Below are 21771 nucleotides of genomic sequence, written 5' to 3' on the forward strand. Positions count from 1 at the left end.
AATGAGGTCCAGCTCTTCTTTACAGGAGATTTCTAGCTGAGGTAGAAGGAATGACAGAAAAACACCATTTTGTGACTCCCAGTTAAATACTTGATTGAAGCAAGGATCATCAAGGATAATAAAGCCATAAAGTGAAATGTTTATGTGATGTGAAACTGGTTATTTTGTGGTGCTAAAGAATCCCCTCCCATAAACAACCCAACCTCCTCAGTTGGTAAATGGTTGAAAACACTGGCCCAGCTACACAGTGGAATACTACTCAGAAAAGAAAAGAAAAGAACTGATAATCATAATGACACAGATGGATCTCAAAGGTACTATGCTAAGGGGCACCTCGCTGGCTCAGTTGGTGGACCTTGTGACTCTTGACCTCAGGGTAGTGAGTTCCAGCCCCACGTTGCACGTAGAGCCTACTTAAAAATGAAGTAAAAATATTTTTAAAATGCATTATGCTAAAAAACCAGACTCAAAAGACTACCTACTGAAGATTCCATTTATATGGTGTTATGGAGGAGGCAAAAACTATAGGGACAGAAAACAGATCAGTGGTTGCCAGCAGATGGGGTGGAAGTGTTGACCAATAAGGTGTATAGGCAAATTTTGGGTGATGGAAATGTGTTATCTTTTGACTGTCGTGATGGTTATGTGAGTGTATGTATTTGTCAAAACTCACACTTTAATAGGGTGAATTTTACTATATATAAATTATACCTTAATTTAAACAAAACAACCAACAAATAAATCATCCCGTAGATTGCTTAGTGGGCACAAGGTGTGAAACATACCTTTACAAAGCAGAGGTCTGGTGACCACCTCACCTGTGATCAATTTCAGCTGCACTAAAGTGGGACAACCAGGTGTTGGGTGCCTCCTAATGTGAAGCAATTTTGGAGTACAGAGCAACACCTAAGAGAGATCTAAGAAAACGTTCAGACAAATCCAGAATATGATGGGGCATCTCAACTGGCTTAGACTCCAGGAAGATCAAAAAAGAAAAAGAAAAAAGGGTGAGGTGGGTGGAAGAGGGTGGTTCAGTCAAGATCAAAAATGATTAAAGCTGGCCGCCTGGGTGGCTCAGTCAGTTAAGCGTCCAACTCTTGTTTTCCGCTCAGGTCATGATCTCGAAGATCGTGAGTTTGAGTCCTGCCTTGGGCTTTGTGCTGACAGCACAGAGCCTGCTTGGGATTCTCCTTTCCCCCTCCCCTCCCAGCCCTTCCCCCACTCCTCTCTCTCCTTTTCTCTCTCTCAAAATAAATAAATAAACCTTAAAAAATGATTAAAGGGTCATATAATCCTTGATCGGACTCTGCTTTAAACAAACTAGCTATACAAGTCATTTTGGGGACAATTAGGGAAATCTGTGGACTAGGTATTAGATGGTACTAATTTTATTAGGTATAGTAAACGTATTGTGGCTTTGTAGGATATTGCTTTTTAGAGATGCCTGTTGAGTATTAGGGATGAAATGTATTTTCCCCAGTTTACCTCAAAATACTTCCACCAAAATAAATGAGTAGATGGAGGAGGAGGAAGCAGAAGAAGTAGGCAGGGGCAAATCAGGGCTATGGGTCAGGCACCTGTGCCTGCTCCACTGACGATGGAATGCAGGCTCCTTACAGAGGCCTCTTGAGACCAGACCTGACCTGACCTCACCTTGCTGTGTGTCTGTCCTCACCTCCCAGCCCTCCCCCCAGCCCCACCCCAGCCACACATGCCTTCTTTCAATGGGCCAATCCCTTTTCTGCCTGCAGGCCTTTGCAATGGCCTTTCCTTCCGTCTGGCATATCGTCCTGTCCCCCGCCAGCCAGCTGTCTCCTGAGGACTCAGCCTAAGCGTCACCTCAGAGAGTCCCTCCCCCACAGAACCATCTGAAGTGGGTTCTGCTTCTCTGCCCGCATTTTGTTGCTCGGCTGCACTTGCCACCGGGCAGGTGGTGATGATGTTTCTGTTTATGTGTTCTGTCTGTACGTTGGCATTTAGGGGCCACCACCGGGTCCCCAGGGTCTGCGTTTATCACGCACGGGTGCGCGCCCAGCGCCCAGCTGCAGGCGCCTCGGCCTCGGGCCATTGCTGCTGTTTCCTGCTGGCAGTGTCGACCCCGTCCGGGACTAGCCGGGTGACTCTCCCCGCCCCCGCCGGCCACGGAGACAGCTGCAATCCGAGACATCAGACCTGACCCCGCTGCTCGGCGCCGGCGGGAAGCCAGTTTTCCTCCTCCACCTCCCAGCCAGGTGACTGCCCCCAAACCTTTCCCGCACCCGGGGCCCCCAGCCCACCCCGCCCAGCCTCTGCCCTGCCCGAGAAACTACACTTCCCAGCAGGCGCGGGAGCGGAGACCTCAGCTCCCAGCGTGCTCTTAGGCGCGGCCCGGCCCCCGCGTTAACCCCTCAGTGGCCGCGGGCTGGCGGGAGCGGCGCGGGGCGCAGGTGTCCGGGGGCGTGGGGAAAAGCGGAGCTGAGGAGGGGATGAGATTAGAGGCCCTTGGGAAGGAAGGGACCTGGGGTTAGCCGAGGACGGGCAGCGAGGAGGAGGGTGAAGGGGAGGCGAACACTGCGGAAATTAGGAATCTGGACATTCACCTTTTCCCGAAAAACGAAACTTTTCTTTTCGGGTGCCAGCCCCCGACGGCGCTGAGGAGGTAAGGGAGTCTGCGCTAGCTAAACGGCCGCCTCTGTCCCACACACAACTTCGCCTTGATCTCGGCACGTCCAGAAAGAGGAGAGTGGCCATCTCCACTCCCTCGGCCCGGCAGGAGGGGGCGAGGGTGGGCGGGTGGAGTTTGCGTCCCTCCGCCCCGGGAGCTGACCTGGGCGTTTTCCTGTGACCCTCCTGGACCATGGCCTGGAGCTCGGGAGCCCTTCTTGTCACCCCTGTCCTCCCTCTGAGTCGTGGGGACCTGGTTCCAGCGCAGATGTGCCTTCCCTCCTCCTTGTCCTCGTTCTGGTCCTGACCAGTAGGTGGTGGCAGGCTGGCCAAGCCCTGCCGGGGGGTGGGGGGTGGGGGGGGGGGGGGGGTGGAGGAGTCCCTGGCCTCCCAGGAAGGTCTAGTTCACTCCCTCAGTAGTTGTGGACCAGATGCAGGCCAGGTCCTAAGAAGCGGAGTCATGGGCGAGTAGAGCTTGCACTCTGGGGTGGGAGTGGAGGTAGAGCCAGGCAACAAGCAAGATAACTTCATATTCTGGGAGTGCCATGAAGAAAAGAACACTCTTAAGTGTCCCAGACAGAAGGGCCAGCAGAGGCAAAGACATGGGGATGGGAAGACAGTGTGCTTGGAGCAAGCGAGTGAGGGGGAGTCTGGGAGGAAGTGACATGACCGTGTGGGCCCAGGAAAGATCCGGACTTTATTCTAAAAGCAGTGGCAGCTCATGAGAGCCCCGGGAGAGTGTTAAATAAGGCAGAGTCGCGCTTCCCCAGCCTGAGCTCCACAGCGCCCGGCGCTTCCCCAGCGCTTTCAGGTGGGGCCCCGGGCCAGTCCTAGTTGGCCGCCGCCCGCTCTGACCCCCACGGCTCTCCTTTGCAAAATGGGCTGAGAATTTCCACCTCACAGGGGGACACTTGACCCAACCTGCTGTCATCCTCCCCCACCCACAGGGCCCAGCCACCCCTCCCACAGAATGCCTGAGGGCCCCGAGGTGCATCTGGCCAGCCGCTTCGTGAACGACGCGTGCAGGGGGTTGGTGTTCGGCGGGTGTGTGGAGAAGTCACCCGTCAGCCGCAACCCCGAGGTGCCCTTTGAGAGCAGCGCCTACTGCATCTCATCCTCAACCCGTGGCAAAGAGCTGCGCCTGACCCTGAGCCCCCTGCCTGGGGCCCAGCCCCCACGGGAGCCACTGGCCCTGGTCTTCCGATTTGGCATGTCCGGCTCCTTCCAGCTGGCGCCCAGCGAGGCACTGCCCGCCCACGCCCACCTGCGCTTCTACACAGCCCCACCTGGCCCCCGACTTGCCCTCTGCTTCGTGGACATCCGCCGCTTCGGCCACTGGGACATCGGGGGCGAGTGGCAGCCAGGCCGCGGGCCTTGTGTCTTGCTGGAGTATGAGCAGTTCAGGTAGGCCCAACACCAGGTGTGATGAAGTCTTGGGCTCCGGGCCTGGCTCTCTAATTAGCGCCTCGCTGGCCCGTGAGGGGCGAGTGTAGCCCCCTCTGGCCCGCAGTCCCTTCCTGTGTAGACCAAGAACGGCGTCCTTTCCTGGGACAGCTCTCTGAGCTAATGGATGTGGAACCCCCAAACTGGTATGGGGGTGGGCAAGAAGATGGCTAGGCGTACCCTGCGGACATATGGCCAGTTCGAGTCAGATCAGCATCCCACTCTTGTTTCTTGGTGCTCTCAGGAGGCTAAGAAGAAAGGTGAAGGGGCTTTAACAACCTGGTAAGAAGGGAGGCTGAGAAGGAAGGAATGGCTTCAAGGGGGTGGGCAGGGGACTGCCTAATGACATGATTTCTGCATCAGGTTTTGTGGTCTCCCACATTCTGCCTGCCCACTGGTCTGTGACAGCCCATGGTCTCCTCTGTGGGAGGGGTAACACCAGGATGTAATGCGTGTCACAGAGGATGACACGGTGGCAGCCCTTCCCTTCCTCTAAAGGTGAACTGCGTATGGGTTTCTGTTTCATGCCAAGCTCTCTTCTAGGCGTTGGGGGTACAGCAATGATCAAGATGGATGTGGCCCCTGCTCCCACAGAGCTAAAGTTCAGATGGGCCAGGGGGGACAGGAGACAAAGTAGATGAATTCACATAGGTACACGCCTGAAGAAAAATCCAAGAGGTAGAGAATGACTCTAGGCTGGGTATGCGGGGGGGGGGGGGGGGGGCGGCGGGGGTGGGCCACTCTAGGTGACATTTGAGCTGAGGCCTGCCTGATAAAAAGGAGCTGGGCTTGCAAAGTTCTAGAGAAAGAGCAATATAACAGACAAGCACCACAGACACGAAGGCCCACAGTGGACCTGGCAAGTCCTCCCTTCCTTGGGGACGGCGTGCTTTCTGTTGGCCCTCAGACTTGGTTGCCCGTGGGTCAGGGCGTCTCTAGCACCACAGAAGCCACTTGACTCCTGGCCTTTCCAGTCATGACCCCCAGTGCTCCCCACGGAAGTGTCTGTCCTGGTCCTGGATTCCTCCCATCGTATCTTTCCTGGGAAGTCATGCCACAAGTTAACTCTTTGCCAGCTGGCTCTGAAGTTCCTGTCACACGAGGAGGCCTATTGGCCATTTCTTTGGTCTCACAGCTGGGGAGCCTGCAGGGATCTGCTCCTCTCAGTGATCTGACCACCTAGGCTAATGTCCACTCTTACCTTCACCCCACACTCTGTCTTCTGGCCCCTACTTCATATGCTCCTCATGCCCATTACTGAGTCAGTCTTGCCATGGTCTTTCCCCACAAAGAAACAAGATGCATTTCCTCTTCGTGGTGGTGAGAAAGGATCCATGACCCCTGGAGGTGGGGTGGGGGCTGCTGGGACACTCACTAGCCAGGACTTGCCTTACACACCTGCTACACAGAACCAGTCCCAGCTTCCTTGGAGATCTTCAGGGTCTTGAGAAAAGTTGACCCCACCAAAGTCAAATCCTCAGAGCTAACCAATCAGAAGTTCTAGACAGGGAGTTTCAGACTGCAGGCAGAGTCTTGAATCTGAGGACTTTGGTGATATACCCACAACATATACAGACTCGTGTATTTCCTTGAACACATTGCTTTTGATTGGTACTTTTCACCTTTCATTGTGAATTACAGTCTTATTCTGATGTTCCCATTTAATGGATAGGAAAATCGAGGTTCCTGCTGCCAAACTAGCACTGAGGTTGGGGAAAGGGGAACGGGGACTCCCGTGTTCCTTCCTCTTGCACCCAGGAATAGACACTCCCAGCCCCTCTCCCCTATCCTGCAGCAAGGCATTAGGGATGGGGGTAGAGAATGGGTCTCACGGGCCCAGGCTGTGTTCCTCCAGGGAGAATGTTTTGCGAAACCTAGCGGACAAGGTCTTTGACAAGCCCATCTGTGAGGCCCTCTTGGACCAGAGGTTCTTCAACGGCATTGGCAACTATCTTCGGGCAGAGATCCTGTACCGGTCAGCAGGCAAGCCACGAGGACTAGGGAGGGCTGGGTGCACCCACATTCCCTACTACTTAGCCTGGCTCCCTCTCCACCCCACTTCAGATTGAAGATACCCCCCTTCGAGAAAGCCCGCGAGGTTCTGGAGGCGCTGCAGCAGCACAGGCCGGTGAGAGTGCAGGAAGGAATGTGCATGTACCTATCAGAGCAGGCCAACAAGTGTATGGCTGGGTCAGGTGTCTCCAGCTTAGCTCAAGTACATCCTTTCTTGGCTTTGGGTCCATTTCCTTTTCCCTGCAGTGTGGGGGGTAGGGGGTTGGGCGGGGGGGTTGCTGCTAAGGCATGGTCTCTGAGTCCTGTCAAGCTCAGGGGTTCTGCTCCCCGGGACTCAGCTGCCTTCTCAGTGGCCCTGCGTCAAGCTGACAGCCAGGTCCTGCCCTGCCCCTTCTCCAGAGCCCGGAGCTAACCCTGAGCCAGAAGATCAGGGCGAAGCTGCAGAACCCAGACCTGCTGGAACTGTGTCACTCAGTGCCCAAGGAAGTGGTCCAGCTGGGTGAGGCCTGGGAGGCAGAGATGGCTAACTACCTGTGCTTCAGCATGTTGTGTAACCTCAGGGCAATTCCTGCCCCACCTGTGGCATGGATGTTTGTAGATCTAGTTGTTGCTGAATGGACTAGGCCTACTCACTTGTCAGGTATCTGTATCCTCTGAGGTGCCCATGAGGCAGGCAGGACAAGGATTACCAACCCCACTCCAGGTTGGGAAAGCCATGGCCCAGAGTGGGGAAGACACCAGCCCGAGGGCATGCACAGCTGGAGGAGGGAGAGCCTCGGCCCTCTGACTCAGCCCATCAGCTATATAGCTGAGGTCTGGGCCAAGTTGACCAGGCTCCCCCTTCTCTCAGCCCAAGTCAGCCCTCTGACTTCCGCCTGGTTCCTCTGTCCCACAGGGGGCAAAGGTTACGGGCCGGAGAGCGGAGAGGAGGACTTCGCTGCCTTTCGGGCATGGCTACAGTGCTATGGCATGCCGGGCATGAGCTCCCTGCAGGACGGGCGTGGCCGCACCATCTGGTTCCAGGTTTGGGCCCTAATCTCACACAGTCAAATGGAGATCCCAAGGAAGCTAGTGGGGCAGACAGATCTGGGGTCACAGTGGGGCAGGAGCTGGGGTCTCCGAAGTGGAGATGCCCAGGGCCTGTCATGACCCCCAAGGATCACACTGTTCTGCATGGTCTATGTCTTCCCTGTGTTATGCCCCTCCCCTCAATCCAAGGGTCCCAGCTAGTACAGCAGCCCAAGGCACGGTGGCCTTGTTGGTGTCCTTCACCTGGGGAAGAGGGGATGGTCAGAGAGGATTCTCACCTGAGGAGAAGCTCCACCGATCTGGAAGGATGGTGAGCTCTGCCTCTCCAAGAGAAGGTACCCCTGCCCCAACCAGGTTGATTCCTCAATTCTCCTCATTCCATTTCAGGGGGATCCCGGACCCCTGGCACCCAAAGGTAGGCTACTCCTATTGTAACAAGCTAGGACAGCACAAAGAACTAGATGGCCTGCAAGAACTATCTCACCCTTCTCCACCCCAGTCCCCACTCCACTCCCAGAGTGGGAGAGTCTGCAGAAAGGGGGCTGAGGCCGCAGGTCCCTCCAAGCCCAGTGTCAATGTCCTGCAGGGGGCAAGTCCCGCAAGAAGAAATCCAAGGGAGCACAGCAGGGTCCTGAGCACGGATCAGAGGTATGGCTCTCTCCTCTGCCGTGGTAGCAGCTCCCAGGTGCCCTCCCTTGACAATGGGAGGCAGTGGTGGGTCCTCATCAACCTCTGAACTGCTCACTGAGCCCCTTGAGGACCTGGTTGTCCTCTACTCAGGACCCTCTCCTTCCAAGCACGGCCCCTTCCAGAACACGTGGGGCACAGAGAGGCCTTTCTGAGCAAACTACAGCCTGGCAGCCCGAGGGGACCAGCCTCTCGCAGGACCCAGAAGTCCCCCTAGTCCCTAAGAAAGGAAGAAGGAGGGGGAGACCAACAACCTCAGGTGGGCAACAGGCCTTCCTCAGCATTGTCCTCTGGGGAGAGGAGGGGCACCACCAAATGGGCTGTACAGGAGGCAGGGGCGGGGGGCTTGGGGGGAGTCCTCAGCCTGTGGTCTGAGCTGCCATCTCACCTGTCCTCCTCCCAGGCCCCCGCAGACCCCAAAAGATCAAAGCTGAGAATGGGGGGACCTGAGCCTCTTAGCAGGAGGGTCTCCCTGCTTGCATCCACCCCTTCCCTTTGCCTTGCCCTGGATCGAGGGGCCTGTGTAGCTTGCTGGAAGCAGGCTGGAGCTGAAGGTGCCTGGATGCCCCTGCGGCTGTTCCCTGCACAGCTATGATGTTTTACTGTACCCCACCTTCCCCATTTTTTAAGCCCATGTGAAAGATACTGTAATTTTTTTAATAAACTAATAAACTTGAGCTTCTTGGCACTTCTTGGGCTGGCTGCAGAAGGCCAAGTTGGGAGGACCTGCTGCCTGACCCTGGAGACAGGAGAGCCACTGGGGCAAGGCAGACTGAGCCCCATCCCCGTCCTCAGGGCCCTGGCCCTCACGCAATAGTCTGCCTCTGCAGGTACAGCCTGTCAGAGGTAGCACAGAGATCCCGGCCCTCAGCAGGCCCTCCAGTCCAGAATTCCCAGCACTGACATTGGTCAGTGCTCCTCTCCTAGTGGGTGGCTCATCAGAAGCCCTGGCTTCCTCCCCAGGGGAGGAACAACTTCTCGCAGATCCCCTAGCCACCCTGTGGTCACTGAAATCCCAAATCTCTCCCAGGGGCTGCAACCCAGACCCTGTAGATCTTGCCCTTGCCCCCAAATGCCTGGGGAAAAGTCTTCCTCCCTTGGGAGTCTGGGGATAGGCCCTTCGGGAGTGAGCAGGGACTATAGCAGGGTTCCTGAGTCAAGGGTTTATTGTTCAAGAGGTGATGAATCAGGCTGGGGAGGTGGAAGTGAGCACCGCCCCCCCAGGCCTTCCACAAACAAAACCCCACCCTCAAGAGGCTCAGTTTGGTGGGGGTTGCAGCACCAGCAACAGGGACTGCACTTGGAAGGGAGAAAAGGTGAGCTTCAGGCGGTCGTCCTGAAGGGGCAGGTGGCCAGCGGGGTCGCGCCGCTCCAGGAGGTCGCAGCTGGAGAACAGGAGGGGTCACGAGGTCCCCGCGAGGGCAGGACTCCCACCCCCACCCCACGCCCCCACTCACAGGACGGCCTCCTGAACCGGCAGCGACGTGTGCAGCCAGCAGTCGACGTGGCTGCCGTGGGCCTCGTACAGCCGGAGGACCAGCGTGCGGCCCTGGGGGCTGGTCTCCGCCTGCGGAGGGAGGCGGGCGGTGGGCGGGGCCGAGGGTGGACCCAGCCGGGGACCCCGCCCCCGGCGCCACGCGGCCCCTTGCCTGTTTGACCGTCTCCAACACTACAGCAGGCGAGGACACCGAGAAGGCGCTCCAGGCGGCAGCGGGCGCCGGGCCCGGGGCAGGCAGCGCCAACAGGGGGAAGTTGAGGCTGTAGGCAGCGGGGATAACGCCAGCGTCCTGGAATGAGCCTGGAGATGGGGGTACGGGCGTGAGTGTGCTGGCGTTTTCTTCACCGGCCGCTGCGAGAAACCGGCTCAGAGAAGGGCAGAGAAGCGCCCGGCAGCAGCCCTCACCCTTGTGCGGCATCAGCGCATAGGTGAACTCGTGGCGTCCCACGTCAGCGGTGGCGTCGGGGGCCTTAGGTGCCCGCAAGCTGGGGTGGGGAGGGTGGGTATGGGCCGGGCTGGAGCTGCTTCAGCTAGGAAGATCTGCGCCCCCACACCAGCACCCCGGGCCTGGCGGGCACTCCACTCACAGTGAGAGGCTGAGGACGTTGCCTCGGACTGAGGCGCCATACTTGCAGTCATTGAGCAGGGCCAGCCCGAAGCCGTGCTCCGACAGATCCATCCAGCGGTGGGCCCACACCTGGAGGGCAGACCCCAGACTCACTTGGTGGCCCTGCCTCCTCGTGCTCCTGAGCTCCTGTCACTACCCTGAGGGCCAGCCCTGGGGACCACAGGATTGAATTCCAGCTCTCACTACGGGAGACCCTGGGCACACCACCCAAACTGTCCGGGCCTCAGTTCTTCCTCTGCGAAATGGGCCTAACAGAATTTACCCCACCAAATGCGCATGAGTGTCAAACTAAACAAAGCATTTAGCAACAATGCCTAGCACAAAGTAGGAGCCAGCAAATCTTGATCACGGTTTGCTGACCCTACACCACACAACCACGCCCTCCCCAGCTGGGCAGGATCCAAACCCCCCACCCCACCCCATGTCAGACCTCAAATCGAGCCCAGTCCCAGGAGGTGTTGTGGTGGGTGGGCCGCTGCAGATGCCCGAACTGGACCTCATAGGTGGCCTGGGGGCTCCGCACACGGGCGGGGAACTCCACCTTCAGGAACTTGTGGGCCTCGTGCCAGTGCACCTGGAGTGGGAGGCCAGACGCACACAGGCCTGGGCGGCTCCCCCCTCACCAGCCACACTGGGGGAGGACGCCCACCACGCTGCCCTCTGCTACCTCGGTGTGGAAGCGGACGTAGGGGCAGCCAACATCCAGCACAACCTCCTGGCTGAGCCGACTGTTGGGGCTGATCTGCAGCAGGAACCAGGCACTGCCCCGCATGCCACCCTCGATGCCCACTGCCAAGGTCCCTGCCTGGCCCCGCACTGGCTTCCTGTGGGGCGGGGTGGCAGACCTGAGCCAGGGCAGGCTGACGGAGGGGGCCCACCACCGCCCGGGTCCTGCCCATGCCGTACCGTGTCTCCAAATGGTAGTCCATGACATCCCATGCATCCCAGTACAGGGGGACATCATCGAACAGCACAAACTGATTCCCCACGGTGCCCTCAGCAATGGCTTCCCTAGAAGGACACGGGGTTGGTGCTTTCGAACTTTATGACCTTGGTCTCTCCAGCTGCTTAAGGTGGGGTGGGGGCAGGGAGAGTAGGCCCAAAGGTCAAGGGGATTCCTAGCCCAGTCTGCCCTGCTTCATGTGTGGGTTGCAGTCCAGACCCACTGAAGGGCTGCCGTGGGTAGTGCTGTGGCCAGGAGACAGAGGGAACGGGGTCTGGGGTCTACTTGTCAGGCACCGGAAGAGGGCAATAAGGAGTTGGCACCTGCCAGAGGCCACCAGCACCAGGGACGTCAGGCAGCCGGTTGGGTCCAGCCTCACCCGGATGATGCCGTTGTCCAGAGTCACAGAGCCGTCAGTCTTGGTGGGAGGGGTCCTTGAAGCTGAGTCTGCAGGGGCTTCCCACAACCAACAGCACCCCCAGCCCAGCCCCACCTCACCACTTGCTCCGGGCTGGGGAGCTCAGCATCCCCATGTTGTTAGGGACGGCCCAGGACGGGCCCTGCCCACCAGGACGTGCCTACACTTACCTCTTGCACTACAAACACGGGCTGCTGGGGCGGCAGGGGCTGCAATGAGGTGGGGGCAGGAGCATAGCCCATGCTGGGCGCTGTCACCAGGGCTGGGGATGAGGCGTAGGTATCAGTGCAGCCTCCCTGCCCTTCTACGAGCCTTGTTCAGGGGGGCGGGAGGAGGGGCAGATACTTCCACTACTATTCTCCAGCCTGGGGCACCCCAGGGCAGTGACCCCCAGGGCAGCGTCCCCAACTCTGGGTCGGGCCTCGGTCCCTCCTACTGCAGTGGCAGCTTTTCTCTCCAGCTCATACCTAGGCTGTGGGCCCCACCAGGCCTGGGCAGGGCCAACACTTCAGTGCGCTTCCAAGGCAGCGTGTTGACAATGAGGAGGCCCTCAGGACCTGGCTCCCCAGCACACAGGGCTGCGGCTGCAGCACTGAGCAGTGTGTTGCCATGGGCACGGATGTCTGAGGAGAGACTGGCTGGTCACGGGTGGGCAGTGGGTCTGGGACGACCCCTGAGTATCCCATAGGACACCCTCAGGGCTCCACCCTTGGCATCGGGGACAGCGGCGGGAATGTCATCAGCGTCACCTTCATAGTGGCACATGGCTTCCTCTGCCACCAGCTCGATGCAGCTGCCGGTCACCACATCATGGAACTGGTTCAGGAGCAGGAGCCTGCAGGAGCCAAGGACAGGATGGGGGAGGCCGGGAAGGGTGGCCACAGAGGTGTCGGGGAGGAGGTCAGGTTGGTGGCAGGGGCCAGAAGCCAGGCTGACCTCCAGAGGTCCTGCAGCTGGGCTGCCGGGTACAGGAACTGGGCACTGCGGGCCACGGCCAGGCTGCTGAGCAGCTCCACGTCATGCAGGATCCTCTCACACTCCCGGTTTCCCTTCTTGATCTGAGCAGGGATGGGGGGGATCTGTCCCAGGACACCTTCCAAGCCCTCCCCTGCTCAGAACCTGAGGCTCCCCAGGGCCTTCCGGATAAAGCCTCTTGTGGCTGACCTGCCCCGCATGCCTTCATCCTCTCCCCTCAGCCCACACCCACCCTTCTTCAGGGACACCCAGCCCTGTCTCTCCTCCAGGCCCCTGACCCACTCAGCTCCGGTACTTTTCTCCCCTCAGCGCCTCCCTGGAACACAAACCTCTTCCCCCAGGTCTAGACTAGACTCTATCCCCCACTTCCTCCTCTAACCCTCTGCAGACCCTCCCCGCTGGGCTCAATGACCAGCTCCTGACCTGGGCATGGGTGGTGTAGGTGCCATTATGTAACTCCAGAAAGAGCTCCCCAACCCATGTGCACAGCTGCCCTGAGTCGGTCTCCAGTGCCGAGAAGAGTCTCCCCGGAGAAGACAGCTGCACCCTGAGGGGGACCACAGCCTGGGTCTCCCAGTCTTGGGGCTACTACGTGGCTCACCCTTCCTCCACGCCAGAGTGGACAAGAGATCCAGCCCCAACAGAAAGGAGCCACCCCCAGAAAGTTCCCTGTCCACACAAAGCCAGTTCTGGACACGCCAGGAGAGTTCTCTCTCTGGTAGGTTTAAGCTCCTTCCCACCATCAGCTTTTTCCCCACCCCTCCCCCAGGGTGGGAGCTGGGAAGGGCCAGTGGTCCGGGATTGGAGCAGGATAAGGTTCAGTGGAGGAGTTGGACCCGATGTTTGAGCAGAAAGCAGGGCTGTGCAAGGGCAGAGTGAACAGTGAGGGCTGCCGGAGGGCCAGATCCAACCTGGGCAGCCCATCTGTGTTGTGCAGCCGCTTCAAGCGGTCCACCATCGTCTGGGTGGGGCCACCACCCCCATCCCCAAAGCCGAAGAGGAAGGCACTGTGGTTGGTCCGCCCCTTGTCCCTGTTTTTGACCACGGTCTTCAGCACCTGGACAGGCGGGGATAGGTCAACATGGGTCAGCTGAGAACAGGACACCCAGCCCTCTCTGGCCCGCCGCCCCCGCCCCCCCCCCCCAACTTCAGCCACTAGGTGTCCCCTCACCTCCTCCACACTGCCCTGCATCCCATATGAGTCGCCAGGTGGGAAGTGGGCCAGCACACGGGAGCCATCCAGCCCCTCCCAGAAAAAAGTATGGTGCTGCGGGTAGGGAGACAGGAGAGCGGCCAGAGTCAGGGCATTCCGGACCTGTCCTACCTTTGTGTAACCCTGGGGAGGCACGGCCTCTCTGAGTGGGGGTTGGGTGGTCTGTCCAGGACCCCTTAATGAGGGGGAGATGAACGTTCCACGTGGGGCCCCTGGCCCCCTGAGGTCTGCTCACCGGGAAGGAGTTCACCAAGTTCCAGCTCAGTTTTTGGGTCAGGAAGTGCCGGATGCCACAGCTGCGCATGATCTGGGGGAGCTGTGCCGAGTAACCAAACGTGTCTGGCAGCCAGAACTGCGGGGAAGAGGGCCTCTGGGACAGGGGAACCAGGGCTCTTGGTGGAACAGCCCCAGCCTCAGCCTCAGCCTCTCAAGGTCAAGCTCCAACCCCATCTGCCCGCAGGTGCAGCAGCTCCCAGCCTACCTCAGAGCACATTTTCCCAAACTCCTGCAGGAAGAAGTTCTGGCCCTGTAGGAACTGCCTCACCATGGCCTCTCCACTGGGAAGGTTCCCATCCTGGCAGTGAGTGAAGACGGAGGTAGCCGGTGCCAGCATAGATGGGGAATAGGCAGGAGATCTGGCCACCCCCACCTCACGTGTAAGAGAAACCGCGGCTGACATAGGGGTTACAGCCAGTGCCCAGAGGGGTCCATCTCCTCCCATCAGGCCCAACTGTCTGCCCGCTGGAAGGGGAGGTATCCAGGGTGGGGTCACGAAGACAGCCCGCCACAGTACTTGAGGCCCTCCTCCCCCTTGGGGTCCCGGGCCTTGGGATTCCGTGGACTAGTAAGTGCTGCCACAGAGAGGGTATGAAGGGCATGCAGAAAGCCACCTACCGGCAAGGCCGAGTGGGGAAGGCTATTTTGACAGGGTGGCCTGAGGTGGAGGGGGTGCAGATGGTACTTACCATCTCCACCCAGGTGCCCCCCACAGGCACAAACTGCCCGCGGCAGGCGAATTCCTGGAGTCGGGCATGCAGGCCAGGATAGTGGCTCTTTACCCACTCGAGCTGCTGCGCCTGTGGGCAGATGGGGCCCGAGCCGGTCTGAAGTGACCAGGACACCACCCAGGCCTGAGCGTCTGGAGCCAGTGGGCAGCTGAAGGTGGGGAAGAGTCCTCTTCCTCAGAAGCCCTCAGAACCTCACCCTTGGCCCTACTGGGCTCCAGGTGCCCCCACACGGCTGTCCCTCTGACCTGGGAGCAGGCAAAGATGAATTCAGGGTTCTGCTCCATGAGCTGCACAGCTGTCACCCAGCTCCGGGCACATTTTCGCACAGTCTCCTTGAAGGGCCAAAGCCAGGCTGGACAGGAGGGGCGCAGAGGTGGAGGGAGAGCAGCAAGGTCCACAACTCCTCACAGATCTCCAGCCTCATCCCTGGCTCCCAGCACCAGACCAGGCCCAGCCTGGGCCTCCGGAGGGCTGTCCCCCTACCACCCCAGGCCCCTTTCCCTGCAAGGCCCTGTGGCACCCCTCCTGAGCTCTCAGTTCAAAACACACCAGCAAGGTGCAAGTAGGGGGTGTGGAAAGGAGGCTGTCAGCTTTACAGGTCAGGAAATGGAGGCCCCACACCCTGAAATAGCCTCACTCTGAGGCTGAGACCCCACCCCACCCCTGAAAGGATTCTATAAAAGGTGGCAGGGTGTTAACACATTGAGGGATATCCCAGAACAGGGGGGCACAGCATCCCGAGATGGACCTGCTGGGACCAGCTATCCTGCATGAAGCCCTCCAGCCTCCTGGCCTCTAGGCCTCAGATCCTTCCTTACCAGCCCAGAACCCCCACACTCCACTGCAAACCTTGGCACAGCAGAGAAAGCCCTTGTTCTGTGGTTCAGAAATGTTAGCTGCATCGGAATCAGTACCTTGGGGAGCTCGTAAAAATGTAGATTTCCCACAAGCCTCACAGATGCTGCAAACTCATCAAGTCCAAAGCTAGAAGCCTGCCCCTGCGCTTGAGCCCCTATCTTAATTACTTCTAGGCCAGTCCTGTCTGAGTACTTGGACACTCTTGTCAAACTTACTCATTCTCACTCAGTTCCAAGATCACCTCCTACAGGGAGCCTCTCTTGAGTTCTCCTGACCTTCCTCCGTTATGGCCCCATCTCTGTCTGCCTATTTTACAGTCACCAGTCTCTATAATCCTACCTCCCACTATCTGGCAGGGGGCCACATGGGGCATCAGATTTTGTCGAAAGAATAAATGAAGCAACACAGTCCAGGCCCCTGACCCCATTTTACAAATGGGGAAAACTGAGGTCCAATAGGGGTAAGAATTTGCTGGGGATGACACAGTGCTTCCAGGGCACATCCAGGGCTTCAAGGGCACTCCTGCTTCCCCCACCAACCTGGCCAGCTGCTGCCCTACCTGTATCAATGTGGCAGTGCCCCATGGCATGGATGGTATGTTGACTTTCTCCTCCACGTTGGCCAAAGAACCTGGAGGCCAGGGCCTGCGCCACTGGGAAGGTCTCAGGCTGGGCAGGGTCACACACGTTCACCATCTGGTTGGCTGTGTACAGGGCCTGGAAGCTGCGCTGGTTGTCCTCCCCAAGGCCCTGCAGCAGGGTTCTGTCCCTTAATCCCAGTCTCAACCAAGTTGAGTCTCCAGAATTAGGCCCTGGCTGACCTCTCAATGGCTCTCAGCAAAGCTCCTCCCTACCTCTGACCCTTTGCTCCTTCTGGTTTCCCCTGCTTAGCACTGTCTCCCTCCTTCCCCTTTACATAGGGAAATCCTTTCAATACTCAAGCAGGCAGAAACACTCTCCCTAATCTGGATCCCAGACTCCCAACTATCTGACACAAGAAATAACCTGCTCCTGGGGGCCAGGAAGGGCTCTAGAGTGACTAGGTGAGACAGGGGTGTCGATTACCTTGGCTATGCCCAGTAGCAGCTCTAGATCCACCAGGAGCCTGTGGACATCCCGGCGGAACACAGCCAGCTCAGCCCGGCTCACCTGGAACATCTTCTCTGGGTCAGGGGCTGCGATCATGCTTCCCTTCCCGGCCCCCAGGAGCCCATTGCAGGCTACTTCCACGTAGAGGGTCAGGCTACGAATGTGGACAGGCAACCTCAGGCCAAGGGACTAGCAGAAGATCCTGGGGGCTTGGGGAGCCAGAACCAAGGGAGCATCCATCTGGCCTCTCCCTGTTCGCCTCCAGGATCCACTACCCAGATCCCACAGTATCTGAGGTGTGTGGACAAGAAGGTCATGTTCTGCTGATGAGGGTCCTGCTTTGGGCAGGGACAATGAGTAGCCAAGTTCGGAACTGTGTGAATTATGCTGCTGCTTAGCCTTTTGTTTCCATTTCCACAGCTGTCTTTACAATACACTCCCTTGGTCTCAGAACCCTCTTTGCCGATTAAAAACATGTTTGGATCCTCCAGGTCCAATCCTTCAGAGCAAAGAGCCAGCAGCCAACATGGGGCAGGGCCGTTCTTTGGAGTGACACAGTAGTCTGTGTTGTGGTTCTACTTAGACTTCAGTGAACAAACACGACTTCCTTGGGGAAGCCTTCCCTAATCCACCTCCCACCCCTCTCCTAAATCTGGAACAGCTTTCCCATATTGAGCTCCCAGTATTTGCATTCAGAGCCACCATTGGTTTTGTAATTTTGTAAGTATCTGTGAGTCCCCCTTGCTGTGTCAAGGACCAGATTACTCGCTAACCCTGTCCTAGTATCTGGAAGCATCAGATACAGTGTTCAGTAAACATTAGAGGGGCACCTGGGTGGCTCAGTTAGTTAAGCATCCAACTCTTGACTTTGGCTCAGGTCATGATCTCATGGTTCGTGAGTTCAAGTCCTGTGTCAGGCTCTGCTCTGACAGCACCCTGCTTGGGATTCTCTCTCCCTCTCTCTCTGCCCTTCCCTCATTAGACGCATATGTGTGCGCACACTCTCTCTCTCAAAATAAATGAACATATAAAAAAATAAAAAACATAAAATAAATAAAAATAGGGGCACCTGGGTGGCTCAGCCAGTTAAGCATCCAACTTTGGCTCAGGTCATGATCTCCCCGGTTCGTGGGTTAGAGCCCTGTGTCAGGCTCTGTGCTTATAGCTCAGAGCCTGGAGCCTGCTTGGGATTCTGTCTCCCTTTCTCTCTGCCCCTCCCCCACTCACCCTCAGTCTCTCTCTTTCTCTAAAAAATAAATAAAAATAAAACAATAAAAATAAATATGAGAAAATATAATAATATTATGTTGGAGTTTTTAATGGTGACATAAAATGCCCATGTTATCATATGGGATGGAAAAAATCAGAATGCAAAATATCAAAGAAATACAACCTTAACTAGTAAGAACTATGCCTGAATGAGTTCCTGTGGTGAAGGCTGAAATGTTAATAACGGTCATCTCTAGGTGATGGGATAAGGGGAGTCATTTACTTCTTTGTGCTTTCCTGTATTTACCACAAGAAGGCAGATATTATCTTTCTAGGCAGGAAAAAAAATCCTATTCTTTAAAAACTGTGAGATTTGAGGCTGCTTGTGTTGGAGGTTGGCGTTTCTGGGTCACGCTGGACTTCAGCTCTTCCTCAACCACTGGTGGTCAACTAGAGCACAGGAACTCACTCACCTCCGGGGGTCTCCTTCTTCCAGCCTGTCAGTCAGGACATAGCTGGTCTTCTCTCCCTCTTTGGTCAAACCCTTATGGGGAATGAAGTGAGAGACAGGGCCTGAGGCTTTTGAACAGTTCAGGTGAAGTTTAAGCTGAGGGAGGCCAGGCCTCTCTGCCTAGTCCTCAGCCCTGGCTCCTCTCTCCCATGCAAGGCCAGGATTGACAAATTGGGGACCCCTGATAGCCAGTGCCCAACCCCTACAGAAGCTGGAGTGCCATGAGCACGAATGGCACCCGTTTACCAGCAGAAAAGCCCCTGGTCTTATGGGAAGAGTCCTGGGCAGGTATTAGGATGTCTGGGTATGGCTTCTGGTGGCCTCTGTACCACTGAATAAGTATCTGAAGGGGAACTCTATGAAGTCAGATGCAGGGTTGCCTCATTCCTTGCTAAATCCCCAGTGCTTAGTACAGGGCCTGGCCCAGAGAGGGCACTCAGGAGACATCTGCTGAGCCAATGGAAGGAGAGAGAGAGGGAGGGAGGGGTTTGCCATCTTTCCATACAAAAACAACGAGTCTTGGGGCGCCTGGGTGGCGCAGTCGGTTAAGCGTCCGACTTCAGCCAGGTCACGATCGCGCGGTCCCGGAGTTTGAGCCCCGCGTCAGGATCTGGGCTGATGGCTCAGAGCCTGGAGCCTGTTTCCGATTCTGTGTCTCCCTCTCTCTCTGCCCCTCCCCCGTTCATGCTCTGTCTCTCTCTGTCCCAAAAATAAAATAGATGTTGAAAAAAAAAAATAAAAAAAAAATAAATAAATAAAAAATAAAAAAATAAAAAAACAAAAAAAAACGAGTCCTAACCTGAGACAGGAAGTTAGTCTAATTGGAATGGAGGCTGAGCAAGTGAACTGACCGCTAGATCTCAGTTTCTTCATCTGTAAATGGGCATAAAGACCCACCACATAGGACTGTAAAGATTAAACCTGATATGGATGGATGCATGGACAGTCAATAGTTATATCTGGGGAACTGGGAATGGTGTGGCAGGGAGAGAGCCATTACTTCAGGGGAAGAGGACTTGCATTTATACTTTATACCATCGAGAACCATTTGAAAGTCTCCCCTCGTAAGTATATGCTACATATGATAAAAACTAGGTTATGCAAAACTTAAAAGTGTTATGGTCTGCAAAGCCAACAGTCTTGGCACCTGGCACCTAGTAGAGGGTTAATAAATGGATCTGCTGTATTTATTATTATTGTACTTGATTAGCAACTATATTCAGCCCAGAATGGGAAGGTGGCCAGTCAGTGGCAGCTGTTGGTTTAGCACTAATTGTGTTAGGACCTAAAACCATCCACTGAACTTCCCACTATGAGAGGGACCAATTACACTGGGGCCCAAGTGGCAACTTCCCCAATCCTGATATCCTGATACCACCCTGCAGGCAGAGCCACTAAGCTGTGGCTTCTTCACAGACAAGGGCTGAAATGGGGCCCTACCTATCCCTAGGGCAGGGCTCCTCACCTGGACAGGCTCTCCATCTCTCCACACCAGGCCTTCTCCATCACTTTCCCAGCGAAGGTGAACTTCCTGACCCACCCATGCCTCCGGAATGGTCAGCTCCACCCGAAACCAACAGGTCCACCATCTGCAAGACAGCCATTGAGATGGGCCTAGGGGGTCGAAGCCCTGTCCTTTTGCCATACTTCCTCGGATTAAGGGTCAGCAGGGACTGGAGACTGTCTCCAAGCATCTGCAGCGTCACAAGGTAGTCAGCTTTGATCCACAAGAAAGGAGCAACAAGGTGTGCAGCAAGGTGAGGGGAAAAGGCAGAGAAGTCAGGGGTCTGTAATCCGTGCTAGAGTGCCTTTCCTAACGGGTAGGCTCTAGGTACTGGGAGGAGGGAGGGGCGGGGGATGAAAACTCTCCCATGGAAACTGAGAGACCAGGGAGCTGTTTCCAGCAGAGGGCGCCGCTCCTCCCCAAGCGGCTGTCTAGGACCTAGGGCCGCAATTGGAGGTGTGGCCCTTAGAAGGGGTGAGCGAGAGGGGAGGGGCGCTGCCCGCTGGCCCCACCCTGCCCCCGGGCGTTACCCACGTGGGTCCAAAGCTGTCGCCGATCTGCGCGGGGCGGAACTCCTGCCGTACCGCCTCCTGGTACGGTAGCCTCTCGGGCGTCTGGAAGCTGGAGAGCGCGGCCACCGGGCAGCTGTCCCCGAAGAGCCTGGGCGGGAGGGACGGGTGGGCGCGGGCTCGAGGCCGCCCCTTGCCGCCCGTGGGCCAGTCGGCGGATGGGGACGCGCGTTCCCTTGACCCGTCGCCGAGAAGGCTGCCCCACAGCACAGCGTCTCCCGACCCCTCCTCCCGGGCCCTTGCCCAGTCGGCGGCGGGCACTTCATCCCTCGGCCCCGGTGGCCGCAGCTTGAGTTTCCCCCCGGAAGGGAAGGCTGAGGCGCGCGGCCGCGGCCGGCCGGCGCCCTGGGCGGGAGGAACCCCACCTGCCGTGGAGGTTACAGTCGGTAAAGTAGAGCGGCGACACGAATTTCTCCACCCGCTCCAGCGTAGTGCGCCAGTGCTTCAGGGCCGGCGCCGCCATCGTCGCGCGCCCACTCCTCTCCCCGGAAGGCCCCTGTCATTGCCGGCGCGGCCCACGGTCGGGAACCAAAGGTTCCGGGGCCGAAGGGCGCCTTCCAGCCCCGGGCAGCTTTTCTTGGAACACTGGCGGCTCTCGGAAGTCCCGCTACACTGAATCTTGAAGTGCAGCTGAAAGCCAAGAAGCGGCTTCCGAGGCTATCTCGTCTGAACTGGCAGGCCACTGGGCAAATCCCTCAATAAAACGGCAAGTTTGACGCCGCTTAGATTCTCCGAAAGAACCGAGACAGAGACCGGGGATTTTAGGCACGACGGGTGGGAGCCTCGGCTGTTGCAGACGCAGGTCACCAGGGCTTAGAAGCAGCGAGTGGGAATTGGCTAGTTCTCCACGCCTAGCCCGACTTCTGGCTCTGTCTTCGAAAACCTGTTGTCTGCTTAACGTGTGAAGAGCCGGGAGCCAGGGCTGGTGCTTTGACGCTAATTGGCAGACATCTGTTTAAATAGGGAGGGCTTTGCACCCCCAGTAACCTGAGCTTCCTCTCCTACATGTTTTGTGTATATAGCTGTCAGTTATCACCAGAAACCCTGGGAGTATTTTGATGTGAGATGGCAGATCAGTCATAGCATTCAAAATCCTAATTGAATAACGTATTTCACCACACAGGACTGGAGAGTTCAGAAAAGCCTGATCCAAGAAACACCTCCAATTTCATCCTTACCTTAGTAGCCCACTGGTATTTTTTTTTTCCTTCTAGAATTGCCAGGCAGTGCTTGTCTATAAAATCATTACTAAGAAAAATTACATACACACTAGCCCTGATATTTTTTAATGGAGATACTGACCAAGTTCACATTTCAAGTGTAGGTCACAGGGAAAAGTGACTAAGTGCAGAGTACCAAACGTGATTTAAAATAAAGACAACTCGCTGCTACAATACAGGCTGGGTTTAGAGCTTGGAGCTCAATTTTCAGAAGGCAGGAGGGATAAAGATGGGGCTTGTGAAAACCCTGGGTGTAGGTGAGGCTCCCTCCTTTTTTGGTTGCACTGGTGGGTTGGGTTTTCTCCTGAACTGACC

General features: G+C 56.9%; 2 protein-coding genes across 6 annotated transcripts; one reads left to right on the top strand and one right to left on the bottom strand.

Moving 5' to 3' along the window:
* Positions 1 to 1971: 1971 nt before the first annotated feature.
* NEIL1 (nei like DNA glycosylase 1) lies at positions 1972 to 8503 on the top strand. 5 transcript variants are annotated; one of them, XM_040493308.1, is made up of 11 exons: positions 2410 to 2426; positions 2619 to 2638; positions 3591 to 4047; positions 5942 to 6061; positions 6151 to 6214; positions 6499 to 6598; positions 6995 to 7122; positions 7516 to 7543; positions 7715 to 7776; positions 7909 to 8074; positions 8219 to 8388. In XM_040493308.1, exons 3-11 carry the CDS (start codon positions 3614 to 3616, stop codon positions 8263 to 8265), a joined length of 1149 nt encoding a protein of 382 aa, XP_040349242.1. In that variant the 5' UTR covers positions 2410 to 2426; positions 2619 to 2638; positions 3591 to 3613; the 3' UTR covers positions 8266 to 8388. The 5 variants fall into 5 exon arrangements, with proteins under 5 accessions (XP_040349243.1, XP_040349242.1, XP_040349241.1 ...); XM_040493309.1 differs by lacking the exons at positions 2410 to 2426; positions 2619 to 2638 and adding an exon at positions 1972 to 2231; XM_040493307.1 differs by lacking the exon at positions 2410 to 2426 and having other exon boundaries at positions 2440 to 2638.
* Positions 8504 to 8963: 460 nt separating this feature from the next.
* MAN2C1 (mannosidase alpha class 2C member 1) lies at positions 8964 to 20839 on the bottom strand. Its single transcript, XM_040493306.1, has 26 exons — positions 20602 to 20839; positions 20202 to 20327; positions 19629 to 19752; positions 18126 to 18196; positions 16420 to 16597; positions 15915 to 16104; positions 14743 to 14849; positions 14456 to 14566; positions 13972 to 14064; positions 13726 to 13842; positions 13449 to 13544; positions 13189 to 13334; positions 12701 to 12824; positions 12239 to 12360; positions 12052 to 12137; positions 11770 to 11925; positions 11473 to 11564; positions 11208 to 11302; positions 10848 to 10952; positions 10609 to 10765; positions 10372 to 10515; positions 9901 to 10010; positions 9719 to 9798; positions 9465 to 9613; positions 9273 to 9382; positions 8964 to 9200 (listed from the first exon to the last, which is right to left on the bottom strand). Exons 1-26 carry the CDS (start codon positions 20697 to 20699, stop codon positions 9074 to 9076), a joined length of 3114 nt encoding a protein of 1037 aa, XP_040349240.1. The 5' UTR covers positions 20700 to 20839; the 3' UTR covers positions 8964 to 9073.
* Between the last annotated feature and the right edge of the window lie 932 nt (positions 20840 to 21771).

The sequence above is a fragment of the Herpailurus yagouaroundi genome, unplaced genomic scaffold, assembly GCF_014898765.1.
Source record: "Herpailurus yagouaroundi ecotype Mexico unplaced genomic scaffold, PumYag 184, whole genome shotgun sequence".
Taxonomy (NCBI): Eukaryota; Metazoa; Chordata; class Mammalia; order Carnivora; family Felidae; genus Herpailurus; species Herpailurus yagouaroundi.

Excerpts from the sequence above, each read along its gene's own strand:
- NEIL1 (XM_040493309.1), top strand. The coding sequence starts at position 3,614 with ATGCCTGAGGGCCCCGAGGTGCATCTGGCCAGCCGCTTCGTGAACGAC. Across the intron at positions 6,599-6,994 it reads CAAGGAAGTGGTCCAGCTGG|GGGGCAAAGGTTACGGGCCG; the intron begins GTGAGGCCTGGG and ends TCTGTCCCACAG. Across the intron at positions 8,075-8,218 it reads GGGGAGACCAACAACCTCAG|GCCCCCGCAGACCCCAAAAG; the intron begins GTGGGCAACAGG and ends TCCTCCTCCCAG.
- MAN2C1 (XM_040493306.1), bottom strand. The coding sequence starts at position 20,699 with ATGGCGGCGCCGGCCCTGAAGCACTGGCGCACTACGCTGGAGCGGGTG. Across the intron at positions 16,598-18,125 it reads GAAGAAGGAGACCCCCGGAG|CCTGACCCTCTACGTGGAAG; the intron begins GTGAGTGAGTTC and ends CCACATTCGTAG. Across the intron at positions 16,105-16,419 it reads TGCTACTGGGCATAGCCAAG|GGCCTTGGGGAGGACAACCA; the intron begins GTAATCGACACC and ends ACCCTGCTGCAG.